This window comes from Acomys russatus, chromosome 20, assembly GCF_903995435.1.
Source record: "Acomys russatus chromosome 20, mAcoRus1.1, whole genome shotgun sequence".
NCBI lineage: Eukaryota > Metazoa > Chordata > Mammalia > Rodentia > Muridae > Acomys > Acomys russatus.
This window is the reverse complement of record NC_067156.1, coordinates 73,852,132-73,867,335: the sequence shown is the minus strand read 5'-3', so window position 1 is coordinate 73,867,335 and position 15,204 is coordinate 73,852,132. Positions and strand designations below refer to the sequence as shown.

At 39.5% G+C, this 15,204-nt stretch overlaps 1 protein-coding gene across 1 annotated transcript in view; it reads right to left on the bottom strand.

The window, feature by feature from the left end:
• The window catches only part of Rttn (rotatin), a 246,542-nt gene that overhangs the window by 104,393 nt on the left and 126,945 nt on the right, over positions 1-15,204 (bottom strand). The window contains 3 exon segments of the mRNA XM_051163892.1: positions 5,519-5,656; positions 9,292-9,445; positions 13,908-13,998. Coding sequence (XP_051019849.1) covers positions 5,519-5,656; positions 9,292-9,445; positions 13,908-13,998 — 383 coding nt within the window.

Sequence of the window (15,204 nt, the reverse complement as noted above, 5' to 3'; positions counted from 1 at the left end):
GGAGGACAGGTAAAGGAGGAGTATACGGAGGGCAGGTAAAGGAGGAGTACAGGGAGGACAGGTAAAGGAGGAGTATAGGGAGGGCAGGTAAAGGAGGAGTATAGGGAGGACAGGTAAAGGAGGAGTATAGGGAGGACAGGTAAAGGAGGAGTATAGGGAGGACAGGTAAAGGAGGAGTATAGGGAGGACAGGTAAAGGAGGAGTATAGGGAGGGCAGGTAAAGGAGGAGTATAGGGAGGACAGGTAAAGGAGGAGTATAGGGAGGACAGGTAAAGGAGGAGTATAGGGAGGACAGGTAAAGGAGGAGTATAGGGCGGACAGGTAAAGGAGGAGTATAGGGCGGACAGGTAAAGGAGGAGTATAGGGAGGGCAGGTAAAGGAGGAGTATAGGGCGGACAGGTAAAGGAGGAGTATAGGGAGGACAGGTAAAGGAGGAGTATAGGGAGGGCAGGTAAAGGAGGAGTATAGGGAGGACAGGTAAAGGAGGAGTATAGGGAGGACAGGTAAAGGAGGAGAGTATAAAGAGTAGGTAACTAACACTAAAGACTTTTGCTAAAAAGCCAAATGGAAACCTGATTCTGTAGATGCTTCCTTAAAAAAAGTGGACATATCTGTATGTACACAGACATGTATGTGAAGTTGGCCTATATGTACACAGACATGTATGTGGAGTTGGCCTATATGTACACACACATGTACATGGAGTTGGCCTATATGTACACAGACATGTATGTGGAGTTGGCCTATATGTACACACACATGTACATGGAGTTGGCCTATATGTACACACACATGTACATGGAGTTGGCCTATATGTACACACACATGTACATGGAGTTGGCCTATATGTACACACACAGGTATGTGGAGTTGGCCTATATGTACACACACACGTATGTGGAGTTGGCCTATATGTACACACACACAGGTATGTGGTGTTGGCCTACATGTACACACACAGGTATGTGGAGTTGGCCTATATGTACACACACACGTATGTGGAGTTGGCCTATAGCAGCAGCAACAATGTCACTACTAGACATCACAGACATGCCAGGGATGTAGTTCTTCATTTGGGGCTGTTGGTCAGTGAGGTGAAGACAATACAGCCTCAAGCATAGAGCACAGAGAAATACAGCTGGTACCCATCTGGAAGGCTCATCACCACTGCCTAGCTTCCGTAGTGCTGAGTGTGGAATGCATGCTACCAAGGAGAAATGTCATCATCAATCTTACAGACCTGTGAATCTTGTGGTCTACCATGGCCTACATTGCAGCAGATATACCCACTGGCCCAATAGTGGCCTGAATGACATAGGAGAAACCAAACCACTTTCTGGTTAAATTTAAGGCTCAGTCCAAGAGACAAAAGTTTTGCTTGGCACTGTTGATGGAGCCAGGATCCCAAGGCTAGCCCTAAGAGAGAGCCTACTGCTAGACAGAGAAACCCTGTCTTGAAAAACAAAAAAACAAACAACAAAACAAAACAAATAACAAAAATAATCTTACACATATTTATATTATACCTATGCACCATTTCAGTATGTATTCCCTACACATACGTAGTCATTTAGAAGATATTCTGGGACAAGACATTTTCATTAATTTCTGATATAACAATTTCCTAGGAGGTGAAACATAAATAATGAAATGCTCTGATTTTGAATTTGAAGATCCGAATCATAATAATTAAATAATCTGTCTAAGGTCCACACATGATGCTCCTCAGAATATAGTTTCATAGAGACTTTAAGTATTCTTTTGAGGAATACCAGTTTTAGGATATTCCATACTCCTGATTATCTCCTGATAATTCAAAGATATAATTTACTTTACAAGCATGTATCACAAACCATAAACAGAGTAAAATACATATATCAATTGTAATAATAAGTTGCCAGTTAGTGAATTCTGATGATACTTTGGTTCACATATATTAGCCATGGGGTAAAAAATACTAAGTAGTCATAGATTTATAAGACCATCAATAACTGCCCTGCCTTACATTAGACTCACATTTTTAAAATGTATGCACAAAAGTCCTCTGTTCATTCCATCTTAAATCTACTCACTCATAGCCAGACGTGATGGCACACACCTGTCACCCCAGCACTCAGGGAGGCAGAGGCAGGTGGATACCTCTGAGTTCAAGGCCAGCCTGGGTCTACAAAGAGAATCCAGGACAGCCAGGGGTACACAGAGAAACCCTGTTTCAAGAAAGAAAGAAAGAAAGAAAGAAAGAAAGAAAGAAAGAAAGAAAGAAAGAAAGGAAGGAAGGAAGGAAAGGAAGAAAGGAAAAAAAGGCATAAAACAACCTACAACTTATTCCTTTCCATTTAACTGTGCATCCATATTTTGTTATTGATATGAACACTAAGAATATGATTAGGAAATGTCTTAAATAAATGGAGCCTGTATCCATACGCACACAGAATGAACAGATGACGGTAGACTTTGGAAGAACAGAGAAGAAACATGCTCATTAGTGAAGCCCTGACACCTATGGCTGAAGAATTCCTCTTTTTCTTTTGTCACAGTTGTAACGCCAACAGGTAACAAAATATGAGCTTTCTAAAAAAGTAACATTACAAACTTTTAAAGAAACAGAAGAGTAAGTCAAATGGAATTAATTCCTCTGACATGGCGTTTTCCCCAAATAGCTTACTATACGCTGGCTCACCTTTATTATGAATGAAACAGAACTTTGTTAGGAAAAAACATCCTCTGCTTGCCCTAGCTACAATTGTGCATTCCCCCAGGTCCAGCAGGACTGCTACAGGAAGAGGCCAGACTTCCTGGTCTCTGGTCTTCCCACAGAGGAGGGAAGGCAAAGGCGGCTGTGAGCCACCATGTGGGCACTGGAAGCTGAGGCCAGGTTCTTTGCCAGAACAGTAAGTGCTCTTACTCACTGAGCCAAATTCTCCAACCTGGCATCTAGTTCTTAACTGGGAAAAGCTGAGCCTGGACGTAAGGAAGGAGCTACTGGGAAGCTGTGGCCTCACCAGAACAAACAGCTCTTAGAGGAGACAAAGCTTCTGAAGCAAACAACTTCTGAGAAAGATGCCAAAACACAGGAGAGTCTGTCAGGATTCTTAGCCATACTGAGAAAGCAAGCAGATTCTGTAAGACAGAAAACAAATTCCCCCAAGGATCCCTATAAATCTTCCATGCATACTTTAGCTGGACCAAAGAGTGTCTCCTGTCTTTTTGTTGTTGCTTTTAATTAAATTTCTAGTAGCATACAAAGAAATGGACATTGTATACACTGTGACATTGTATACACACTGTTATGCCCTGCTACTCTCCTCTCTCCTTCTTGCTGGTCCTGTTCTACCTAGAAGAAGCATACTTTTCTGACTTTATGACATAAAAATTCTGTTATCTCTTCATTTTCCCCTCACTTCTACCTTTTTTTAAATCAGCCTTTTCTGCATTCCAACTTGGTCAAGGCTGATGCTAAAAAAAAATGTACAAGTAGTCATGCCATAAATATCTTCCTTAGGACAGCATTTATAAACCAAGAAGACAGAAAATCTCCACATTTGAAGCAACAAAGGGACTGCCACAAATCAGCAGATAGAACAACTGTGTAAATCACATCTAACTGATTTGAAAATACTTCACACCTACTTCTACCACCTTCCAGAAAAGGGAAGAAAATCATAAAATGGAAATTAAAAGACCCCACCCAGCTCTGCAGCAGAGTTTCATATGTCTGAGGCTGGCCTTGAACTCCTGATTCTTGGCCTCTACCTCATGAATGCGGGGATTACTCGTGTGTGTGTCACCATAGCCAACGTCTGTAGTTTTAGACATGGACCCAAGAGATTCATGTATGCCTATGCAAGCACTCTACCAACAAGCTACATCCTATGGTAAGCATGCCCCAGCCTGCAATGTCATGCTCAAACGGCTGAGACAGGAAGATCATAATTTCAAGGTTAGTCTAGGTTATAGGATGAGTTCAAGGCCAGCCTGGGCAACTTAGAATTTGCCTCAAAATAAAAGGCAAAACAAGGAGCTGGGGATAGAGTTTAATGATAGAAGGTGTCTAGCATGCAAGATGTCCCGGGTTCAGTCTCCAATGAAACAGAGATTGGGGGCGGGGACAGATACAGAGTGCTAGTAATACTTCTAATTGTAAAATACTTGTTAATCTATTTATGTTTCATATTATATTGTTTACTTATTCAAAATGAACATTAATTCTTTATTTAAAATGATTGAGAAAATTTTAAATGATAAATAATGATAGTTAATTCATTTAAGGATACATAAAGTAGAAAAAAATTTTAAAAATCAAATACCTGAAGAATTGTTTCACTAAGTCGCTCTGAAGATTTAGGACTTTCTTGAGTTCCATCAAGGAGTAATGCCACTGTTGGGGCACTTGTTGTGTCCTTGTCCTGGAGACGTCTCTTTTCTTCCTCAGCCAAGAGAACAGACAGGAAGTGCAGGCTGGCAGCACTCAGGGCAGGGCACCTGACTGATAAGCCCACACATCTGCACAGTGTGTCTAAAGGGAGAACGGTTTCAGATGCAAATGTTTGAAAACTTCTTCAAAATTAGGAGGAAACTATTCAGGTTGGTTTTAGTAGTTAAGTGTATAGTGTTCTTATCTTTTAATGATGCAAAGCTCTCAATAGCACATGCAGAGGAAAAAACAGTTCTAAACCCAGTGTTGAGGCAACATGCTGAGTTAAGAAATCTAGTTTTTCATTATATAAATTTTCAATATATATACACGGGGATAATATGTGGATGACTACTTTGAGCTAATGTTAAAGTTTTGAGAATTTTTAACTTCTGAATTTTTATTTCAAAACTAAGAAAACGTTAGCCTGAGCTTGGAGGTATGCTGAGGTATGGCTCAGCAGTTGTCTAGCATGTATGTGACCCACATAGAAATCTATTTTATATGATTTCTGAAAACATATTTAAAAAATAATTCTATAAAATGAATATTAAAGACTAAAAAATGTTGGATAAAAGTATGTAAAGTCCTGCTATGTTATAGTTTACAAGACTATAAAAAAATCAAAACTCTCTTATTTAAAAACAATAACTTGCTTATTTTAGTGGGAAATAGAAAATATAAAATAACTGCATTTTTTGTATTTCAGTGCTATAAAAAGTATCCTGGAAAAAGATAGTATCTTAGAATTTCCCACGTTGTGTAAGAGATTCCATGTATGTACATTTAACACAGAATGCAGACATAGCAAAAAAGAACTGACTTTTATTGGAACAAATATAAATCTATGTAATTATTTTATAATCTTAACATACACATTTTCATGTGTATAGTGGCATAGTGGGATTTATTGTAATTTTTCAAATCTGTGTTTCAGGGTAAAGGAGGCTCATCAGGAGTATTGAAAATTCTCAAGTCAAATATCCTGTAGTTCTTTCCAATACCATGCCATAACTACTCGAAGAAGTTATACATATAACAGAAAATAAAGATTATCTTATTTTTATTAGGTGAAAGACCCCAATCCTTCAAAGATCTTCTTACCAGTCACTGCCTCCCAGTGCTTGGCAAGAGCTGAAGTAATAGGAAGGAGAGACACAGCACCAGCTTTCCTCAGGAAGGTAGCCAGAAGGTCAAACAAATGTGTCCATGTGCGATAAAAGGCCAATACTAACTGTACATCTGTAAAGTTCATCAAAACACTTCAAGTTATTAGTAAGAAGAGAACTTTCAAAAATATACAACTTACCATTAATACTTTAGTGCACCTACAGAATGATGTATACACTTGCCAAAAAAAAAAAAAAATCATTATTTTTCTAGTTAAGAGTTTTTTTGTTTTGTTTTGTTTTGTTTCTGTTTTTCGAGACAGGGTTTCTCTGTGTAGCCTTGGCTGTCCTGGACTCGCTTTGTAGACCAGGCTGGCCTCGAACTCACAGCGATCCGCCTGCCTCTGCCTCCCGAGTGCTGGGATTAAAGGCGTGCGCCACCACACCCGGCTTAATTAAGAGTTTTTATTACTGTGATAAAACACTATGACCAAAAGCAAGTTGGGGATGAAAAGGGTAATCAGTTTACAGTGACACATCGCCATGCATCACTAAGGGAAGCCAGGACAGGAACTCAGAAAGGGTGGAACCTGGAGGCAGGAGCTGATGCAGAGGCCATGGAGGAGTGCTGCTTATAGGCTTAATCCTCATGGCTTGTTCAACCTACTTCATTATAGCACCCAGGACCACCTGCCCATGAATGGCACTGCCCACATGGGCTGGGCCCTCCACCCTCCACACCAATCATGCAGCAAGAAAACGCATCATAGACTTGCATGCAGACCAATCTAATGGGAATGTTCTCTCAATTGAGGTTTCTCTTACCAAATGACTCTAGCCTGCATAAAGCTGGCAGGAAAACTAGCCTGCACAATTATCCAAGTCACTACAATTAGCTTCTTTTTTCTACTACTTCTTAAAAGTATGTCCCTTTACCCTTCTCCAAAGTCACACAAGGCATACTTTCATTAGAATATGCTCAACAACAATCAGAAAGTGTGATGCAACAAATATAAGCTACAATTTCAGAACTGCACAGTAGACATAGTATAAAACATGACATTGGCTACTTCTGTCAAACAAACTTATCCCCTCTAGCAGCTTTGTGCAGAGATAAAAAGAAAAGTACAATATGCTAAGGTCAAGGCAGAAAAGAAAGAAAACTTTCTTTGAAGAGCCAAGCAGAGAATTATCCCACAAAGAAAACTATGCCACGAAGCAGATTGAGCTGCCTACAGGACCCCATGGTAGAGAAGTGAGCCTCCCACAGTGAGGACGCTGTGCAAATGGGAGGTTCTCATCACACCTCTGCTGTTCTGTCACCTTTCATCAAACTTCACGAACGCTAGAGACACTGTCCAGGTGTCCTCAGCACCAACGAGGAACTTGGGGAGAGCATCTTCCGAGGACTCAAGGCACAACCAGCCCAAGTGCTCCTCAACTATTATGACACCAAAGTCACTAAGAAGTATCTTAGATGCTTCCTCATTGCCAATCTCATAAATACTTAATTCCAAAGATACGCTGTGTACCCATACACTCATGTTCTGTATGCTTATTTGTGTTACCTCTTTAAAAAACTACATTAAAGTTTACTCTTTTTATTCAATAAAGGCTTAAGAATGGTGAAATGTTTAACTTGGAAGATAAATTTAAAATGCTATTAACATTGAAATTTATTACCATATTTACAGAATATTTTAGTTGAATTTCTTTGCTTATATATTATAAAGTATTTAATTACATATTTGAGCTAGCAAATCATATAAGTAAATGGTATATTTATAGACCTAAATATCTAATATATTTGTATATATTATAAATGTATAAAAATATAATAGAAGTGTAGCCAGTATATTAAAAATCATTCAAAACTTAGTTTCTAAGAAAACAATTTTAAAATACTTTCCTTAATGAACATTTATATTTTTGCAAGATTCAAGAAAATACCTCATTGCTAAATGTACCTCCAGATACTGCTGATCATTTTATCTTGCATACTTTCTATAACCATTCACAAGATTAATTTTTAAATGATAAAATATATAGGAAGAATAATACACACACGCATATATATACATATATACCCACAATAATTAGTCACACCACCTCTTGCCAAGTGACTACTAGATGAAGTGACTTGTCATCGTCATCATAATTTTGTAGTGCCTTGCACTTCTTCATGAACTCAGTGTCAGTGTTGGCCAAGCAATGGCCACAAAAAAACCAACATAAGAAATTATTAAATAAAAAGAATGTATGAGACATAATAGAGCTCTGTTAGACCACAGATCACTGTAATGTCTACTTTATGCCCTTCTCACAAGAGTCACTTTTTTTTATTATTGCTTAGACTAAAATCTAACCTACTAAACTTAATTAAATTATTGCTACAATGAAGATAATTTCTAAGCATGAAAATATTACAATTCAAACACAAAAGTAATTTTAACACGGATACGAACAGCGCTGAAGACTGGTGTTACTCTGGATCACGGCATCTTTCATTTTCACGCCTCAAAGGCAAAGCAACTCCATACAATTCAAACGATTTTAGGAAATGTTCATATTATATGGTAAATTGGCTCATACCTTTAACCGCCATTTGGCCTTAGCCACAAGCATAAAGAGAGTACTCTGTGCTCACTGCAGAGCATGTGTTTCATCGGACAGACGGAGGAGATGTTTGATCAATTTTTTTTTATCTGACTCATCTACCCTAAGTTTCTCCTGGAGCCACTTCAGATCATTCTAGCTACAAAACTCATGATCAAAACCTCCCAAAATATTGGGAGTACAGAGGAGAAACAAAACAAAAACTTTCATGTGGCACAGAGCAAGATTTGCTCTCTTCTCATCTAAACTGTGACAATAAAACTTAGCTGAAGTCCCTTCTGCTGAAAAGATCATGCACTCTGGACACAGGACCTAGACTATCTGAGCTGGTCTGGCCTGGAAGCCTCCTGTCTGAGGACTACATTTCATGGTAGCAGCAGGTGCAATCTAGCTTCCAAAGAAGGGACGCAACTAAGAGTCCTAACTAGCTAAAACAGCTGCCTATGAACTGCGACAATGAGCGGCACGGCACATAGCCCTAAGGTTGCAGTCATGGCACCTATTCCTTGGTGGTAACCAACTGCTCCCTAAGGAATTTCCTTCACAAGAAGGAAATGATGCCTACCTCGTACTATGACCCTAGCCAGCTCCAGAGGTAGTGAATTCATGGATCTCATAGGAAAAGCTACTCCCACTACCAGAATTCCATAACCCTAGCCAGCTCCAGAGGTAGTGAGTCATGGATCTCATAGGAAAAGCTACTCCCACTATCAGAATTCCATAACCCTAGCCAGCTCCAGGGGGTAGTGAGTCATGGATCTCATAGGAAAGCTACTCCCACTATCAGAATTCCATACCCTAGCCAGCTCCAGAGGGTAGTGAGTCATGATCTCATAGGAAAGCTCCTCCCACTATCAGAATTCCATAACCCTAGCCAGCTCCAGAGGTAGTGAGTCATGGATCTCATAGGAAAGCTACTCCCACTATCAGAATTCCATAACCCTAGCCAGCTCTAGGGGTAGTGAGTCATGGATCTCAGGGAGTTTCCATTATACTAGATTTCTTCCTGGCCTCCAAATTGTCCTCCAATTCCAGTGCATGTTTTATACATGCAGATAAAACAACCACACATAAAATGTATTTTAATTTAGATAGATAGACAGACAGACAGACAAATAGATGATAGATAGATAGACAGACAGACAGACTTACCCGACACATCTTTGATGCATACAATGAGAACTCGAATGACATTAGTAATAAGAGGTTTCAGGAGCTCGTCCTGTATCACAAGGTCTGGCTCTACCAAGAGACAGGACTGTAAAAGCTGAGACAAAGAGGATAGGTATTCCAAGAGAAAGGAAGCCTGTGTGCAAAAGGAGATAAAATAAGTAGATCTCATGAAAAACTTATCAATGGCATCATGGTATTTTACTCTTTGTGTGTTAAAAGAAATCATTTCTTAATAAAATACATTTAATAAACCCCAAAAAGCACTCATCAACCATTACGTGCTATAAGGCAAAGCATAGTTTCCAATATTATAAGCATGTCAATAATGGTCACATTAGCACTATCAAGTGCACCACAAGTAAACAAAACAGTATTTTCAAAGCTGATTTCTAGATTTCATTTAAAGAAAGTCTATATTTTTAAAGTAGGTAACTTGTGGAACCAATATCCTAGAAGAAACAAAGAGGGTATTTAAAACCAAAATAAATGAGTTTGTAAAGAAAGATCTGATTACAAAAATATTCCTCAAAGTTCAAAACTACTGGAATAAAATACATTTAGTCTAATAGCCTAGCTATTATTATCAATAAAATGTATCTTTGCTTTCAGTTATTCTTCAGTTAAAACAAAATTTAAAAAACCCAATATTCTTATATATATATTTTATTAATTTATCCATATTACATCTCAATTGTTATCCCATCTCTTGTGTCCTCCCATTCCTCCCTCCCTCCCTTTTCTCCCTTACTCCCCTCCCTTATGACTGTGTCTGAGGGGGACCTCCTCCCCTTGTATATGCTCATAGGGTATCAAGTCTTTTCTTAGTAGCCTGCTATCCTTCCTCTGAGTGCCACCAGGTCTCCCTATCTAGGGGACGTGGTCAAATATGGGGCACCAGAGTTCGTGTGACAGGACATTCTCCACAGTTGAGTGGAGAATGGGGACTGACTTTAAAACCCAATATTCTTAAATGCAAGCAAAAAATTAAATTCTCATGATGAACAATAAAACTATCTCTGGACTTTGTAGACCAGGCTGGCATCAAACTCACAAAGATCCTCCTTTGTCTGCCTCCTGAGTGCTCGGATTAAAGGGATGCACCACCTGGAATTTTCTTAACACTAATACTATAATTAAAACATGGCAAATGTCCTTTCAAAACCTCTTGTTGGTAGACAGCAGTTAAAGAATAGAAGCAGCTCTTAGGTAGTACGTCCCTATGAGGGAACTTTAGTGAGCTACGCTGAGGTCAGTTTCTATGTCTAAAAGTAAAGCTTTTTCACTCACTGATGCCGTGAGAACACCATGAAGAGCTGGGGACTGGTCTTCACTCGTGGAGTTGTGCAAGCCTCCATGGTACATGGTCTCAGACCACCGAGAAATAGCTGTTCTCTTACTTACTCCTTGAGTATGAAATTCTTTTATAGAATATGCTACCTCATTTTATATTACAGAAACGTATATGTGCCTCTACCCTTCACAAATTCCTTATACAGATGTGAAGTTCGATTTTCTTATTTCTGTAACACTTTTGCTGTTGTTTTCTGCTGTTAGGAGAGTCTCATGTAGTCTGGGTTGGCCTAACATTCACTCTACACGTGAGGTTGACCTTGAACTCCTAATCTCTTGCCTCCGTCTCCCAAGGGCTGGGATTACAAGTATGTACCACAAGACTCAGCTTTGTAAAGTCTTTTAATTTCTTCATCTTTTGCCCTATTAAAGTTATAGAAAATTTAATCTCTGGAAACTGGAAATATTATACAACATAAAGTCAGTGAGAAATGTGAGAGAAAGGATGAATTATTTCTATAATTTAGCCATTTAAGGTTAAATACTGATATCACTAATAAACATCTTTTTTTCTTTATGGCATTTTTTTTTTAAACAAAGCAACAACAATAAAAACCAAGAACTTGGGCTAGTATGCAGATATAAGTGAGTATATACCATTTGAGTCTTTCTGCTTCTGAGTTAATTCACTCATGATCATTTCTAGCTCAATCCATTTGTCCACAAATTTAGGGAATTCCTTGTTTTTAATAGCTGAGTAGTAGTCTATACTGTATATGTACCACAGTTTCTTTATCTATTCTTCTACTGAGGGACACTTAGGCTGTTTCCATGTTCTGGCTATTATGAATAAGGCTGCTCTTATATCTGCATACTAGCCCAAAGGGGCATGTCCCATGAAAGCCTTCACTTACCAGGAAACTGGGACAGAGGGGAGGACATCCTACTGGGACTCTAGATGAGAGAAGCATGGGAGAATAGCAAAGTACAAGGATCCAGAGGGTCCTAGAAACCTACAAGTAGAACATTATGATAGGCAGATTTGGGCCCAGGGGTCCCACTCAAACTAAGGCACCAGCCAAGGACAATACAGGCGGTAAACTTTAAACCTCTACCCAGATCTAGCCAATGGGCAGAACATTCTCCACAGTTGAGTGGAGAGTGGGGTATGACTTTTACAGGTATTCTGGTGCCTCATATTTGTCTATGTCCCCTGAAGGGGGCGACCTGGTGGCACTCAGAGGAAGGACAGCAGGTTACCAAGAAGAGACTTGATACCCTATGAGCATATACAGGGGGAGGTAATCCCCCTCAGGAACAGTCATAGGGGAGGGGAATAAGGGGAAAATGGGAGGGAGGGAAGAATGGGAGGATACAAGGGATGGGCTAACCGTTGAGATGCAACAAGAATAAATTAATTAAAAATTAAAAAAAAAAAACAAGAACTTGTCAATCACACACCCCAACACACTTCTGCCTGCAGCTGACTGTACCCCGACCACCAGCACTCTGCACCGTCCTCTGCCTGTTTCCCTTTCCAGCCCATGCCTCTGCTCTGTCCTGACGCTCTGGTAGTTTGGGGTTTTTTTCCCCCCTGGTCATTCTGTAGCAACAGCTCCCCGTGACACACCCTTGTATCCAATGTCACTCGTCTTTTTTTCCATACCATTTGTCACTACCTGGTAACATATTTCACATTTCATGTATGCTTCTATGTTTCTTCTGCACCTAATCCATAGATTCCTTATGGGCACAGATGTTTGCTTTCTATCAACAATAGCTATAGGAATCTGGTAAATATTGGAGAATTTCCTGCATTCTTGTGCAAGCAGCAATGGATGGACAAACACTAATCCACGTACTGCAGGCAGCGCAGTGGTTCCACAGGGCACTCTGGAACCAACCTGCATGACCAGCTCTCCCTGCCCTGCTCTGCACTGTGGGAGATCCCCCAACCTCCCTTTGCTCTGTGACATGATGGAACTAGTGATACCTCGTGGTATTTAAGATCAGGTGAAACAGTTCTGGATCCTTGCTCTTTCTTGGACAGACCAACCACACTGTTATCCCAGAGGCCTTGCTATGCCCACAGGACCATCTTCCTCTCTTCAGGTCAAATATCATGATTGGGAAGGTTTTCCCTGGACACTCTAAGTAGATCAGCACTCTGTCTCAATCTCTGATATTGTCCCTTGCTTTATCTTTTCTTTTGAAATGCTTATCATCCATATATATATATATAACCATATATATATATATATATATGTATGTATATATATATAAAACCTATTCTTATATATATATAACCTATTCTTCAAACAAAAGGTTAAAGGTCTTTGTTTTAATGACTTAGGGAAGACTGTAAACCAGAGGAAGTTATTCAGTGATTTGTCAGTTGTAGGAACAAACACCTAAAGAGAAAGGATATCCTGTGAATAAGCTAACTCAAATAAAATTAGTGCACTGGAAAGAACACATGCTTCAAAAATGCCTCGCAGAGTACTTCCAAGAAACTCCACATGCAGAGAGTGCAACAGAAAAGCGACTTCACTTACCACTCATCACCCCTCAACCACACACAATACACGTCCTGTTAAAATTTGGCCTTTAAATAAAACGTCTAGTAGGAATAATTATACTGGAAATTGCTAAGCATATTTTACATATAGAACCTAGGCAAGAACCCCAAATTTAGTGAATAGATGTGAAGAAAAAAATTAAAATTTATTTTGGTCACCTGGTTAAACATTTTTAGATTTTCGTCCTTTTTTTTTTTAAAGATAGGTGGTAGCACAGGTATTTAATCCCAGAACTTGGGAGGCAGAGGCAGGTGGATCTCTGTGAGTTCAAGGCCAGCTTGGTCTACAGAGTAAGGTCTACAAAGAGAAACCCTGCCTCAAAACAAATAAATAAATAAATAAAATAAGAAGGGAAAAAATAAAATATAAATGTTAGTCTAACAACTTCAACCTAGGTGAAAATAAAAGACATATCAGAGACAGTGTAAAATCATAGAAGTAGGCTATACCAATGTCCCATTATAAAGTAGTGCTCTGGGAAACAACAAAACATTTATAACTGATTAATGATGGAGTTAGAAAAAGTGTCCACTATTCTTATCTCCCATCTCAGTTTCTCTTATATTAAAATTTTAAGTAACCTAGTTCAAAAAGCAAACAATAGCACACATATACAAAGATTTCCATCTTCTTCTTGTGGTTGGATCTTCTTAGCAGAATTCGTTATTTGACCCTTAAGGCAATGAAGCCCATGACACAGGTGAGAGGCAGATCCACGATGCTTACCTGAGCCTGCGTATGCTCAACAGCAGATGATAAAGTTAGTGGGGCCGTGAGTTCCTGGACGCATGTCTCTATGAGGGAGGCATCCACAGTGCTGTCAAGGATAAAGAACACCCCATAGATAGTTACTATGCTTCTTATTAAAGGCAAAACACAAATCTGAAGTTTTAATATAAACCTGAATATAAACACCCCATAGATAGTTACTATGTTTCTTATTAAAGGCAAAACACCATAATTTGAAGTGTCAATATAAACCTGCATATAAATAAAGAGAAAGGGCTTTTACAACTACATATTATATAAATAGTTCCATAGAGTATTCCAGAAAACAGAAAAGTATTGTTAGGTAAGTGTGAAAAACAAAGAATTCTAAAACGTGAAACTGCCATATTTAGCATCAGTTGTCAGTGTGGCATACCTGAACACAAGAAACCACAATTGAGGAATTGTCTCTACCATATTGTCCTAGCGACATGTCTGTGAAGTGTGCTCTTAAACTGACGTTGATCTGCGTGGGCCCAGCCCACCGTGGGAGGTGCTATCCTTGAGGAGATGAACCTCTGTGGTAAGGCCATGATAAGCAGGAGGCGGCAAGCCAGTGAGCAGCACTGCTCCAAGCCCTCGGCTTCTGTTCCTGTCCCCAGGTTCCTGCCTGGGCTCAGCGCTTCTCTCATTGATGATGGCCTGAAACCTGTAGCCCAAATAAACCCTTTCCTCCTCTAGCTGCTTTTGGTCAGTGTTAATCACAGCAAACAGAAAACCTAGGACACAAACAAAGAATTCTTTTCCAATTCTGTCTTCACATGCCAGAAGAGAGAGAAAGCAGTATGATTTGGCAAAGAGAAAAAAAATATTTCAGACAGCAGTGTTCAAACGTGGAAGATGAGAACGTCAGATAAATGGACACATGCCTGTGGTTAAAAGAAGCGAGGGGCGGGGGTGATGCTCGGATAGAGCAGCTTGTGTCAGGAAGAGCAGAGAAGTCACCTTTACCACCCACGAGAAGTCTCTGGACAGCAGCTTTCCTCACACTCACCCCTTTAAGCTGGGGCCAGCAATACCCTCTAGAGGACAACGTAACACCAAGCAAGGAATAAACTATACACTTAGGTCTGAACGCAATAGCCAAGGCTTGGCCACTGTGCTAAACACATCATCAGAAGGTCACTAACATTCGGAAAATGAAAATTTCAATGACTCAAATTGTCTCTTTAAATTCTATCAGAGTATTCCTGACAGACATTTACATACAAATGAAATCCAACAGTGATTTCCAACCTGGGAACATTACTCTGAT